A 939-nucleotide genomic window follows, 5' to 3' on the forward strand; every position below is an offset into this window, starting at 1 on the left:
CCCAACTGGGCTGGGTTTGGGGTTAAATGAGCCAGTTTTGGGGCTCAGCGGAGCTGGTTTTTGGGGATAAATGAGCCAATTTTGGGGCTCAGTGGAGCTGGTTTGGGAGGCCCACCGCAGCTGGTTTTGGGGTTAAATGAGCCAGTTTTAGGATCTAACTGGGCTGTTTTCTGGGGATAAATGAGCCGATTTTGGGGCTCAGGGAAGCTGGTTTTTAGGACCAACTGGGCTGGGTTTTGGGGTTAAATGAGCCAGTTTTGGGGCCCAACTGGGCTGGGGTTTGTGGTTAAATGAGCCAGTTTTGGGGCCCAACTGGGCTGTTTTTGGGATTAAATGAGCCAGTTTTGGGGCCCAACTGGGCTGGGGTTTGTGGTTAAATGAGCCAGTTTTGGGGGTCAGTGGAGCTGGTTTTTAGGACCCAACTGGGCTGTTTTGTGGGGTTAAATGAGCCAATTTTGGGGCTCAACTGGGCTGTTTTTTGGGGATAAATGAGTCAATTTTGGGGCTCAGGGAAGCTGATTTTTAGGACCCGACTGGGCTGGGTTTTGGGGTTAAACAAGCCCGTTTTGGGGCCCAGCTGGGCTGGGTTTTGGGATTAAATGAGCCAGTTTTGGGGCTCAGCGGAGCTGGATTGGGGGACCCAACTGGGCTGGGTTTTGGGGTTAAATGTGCCAGTTTTGGGGCCCAACTGGGCTGGGTTTGGGGTTAAATGAGCCAGTTTTGGGGCTCAGCGGAGCTGGTTTTTGGGGATAAATGAGCCAATTTTGGGGCTCAGTGGAGCTGGTTTGGGGAGCCCACCGCAGCTGGTTTTGGGGCTAATCGAGGGGGTTTTGGGGTCGCAGGTGCAGCGCTGCGTGGAACTGGTGAGCCGGGCCAAGAGGCCACTGGTGCTGGTGGGGAGCCAGGCCATGCTGCCCCCCACCCCCGCCGAGGAGCTGC

At 55.3% G+C, this 939-nt stretch overlaps 1 protein-coding gene across 1 annotated transcript in view; it reads left to right on the forward strand.

Annotated features, from left to right (window-relative positions):
* ILVBL (ilvB (bacterial acetolactate synthase)-like) overlaps positions 1 to 939 on the forward strand; it is a 19513-nt gene that overhangs the window by 5953 nt on the left and 12621 nt on the right. Inside the window, exon 7 of the mRNA XM_014961402.1 lies at positions 843 to 939. Within this exon, the coding sequence (XP_014816888.1) occupies positions 843 to 939 (97 nt within the window). The remainder of the gene's footprint in view (positions 1 to 842) is intronic.

Source organism: Calidris pugnax, unplaced genomic scaffold, assembly GCF_001431845.1.
Source record: "Calidris pugnax isolate Ruff unplaced genomic scaffold, ASM143184v1 scaffold706, whole genome shotgun sequence".
NCBI classification, from domain to species: Eukaryota; Metazoa; Chordata; class Aves; order Charadriiformes; family Scolopacidae; genus Calidris; species Calidris pugnax.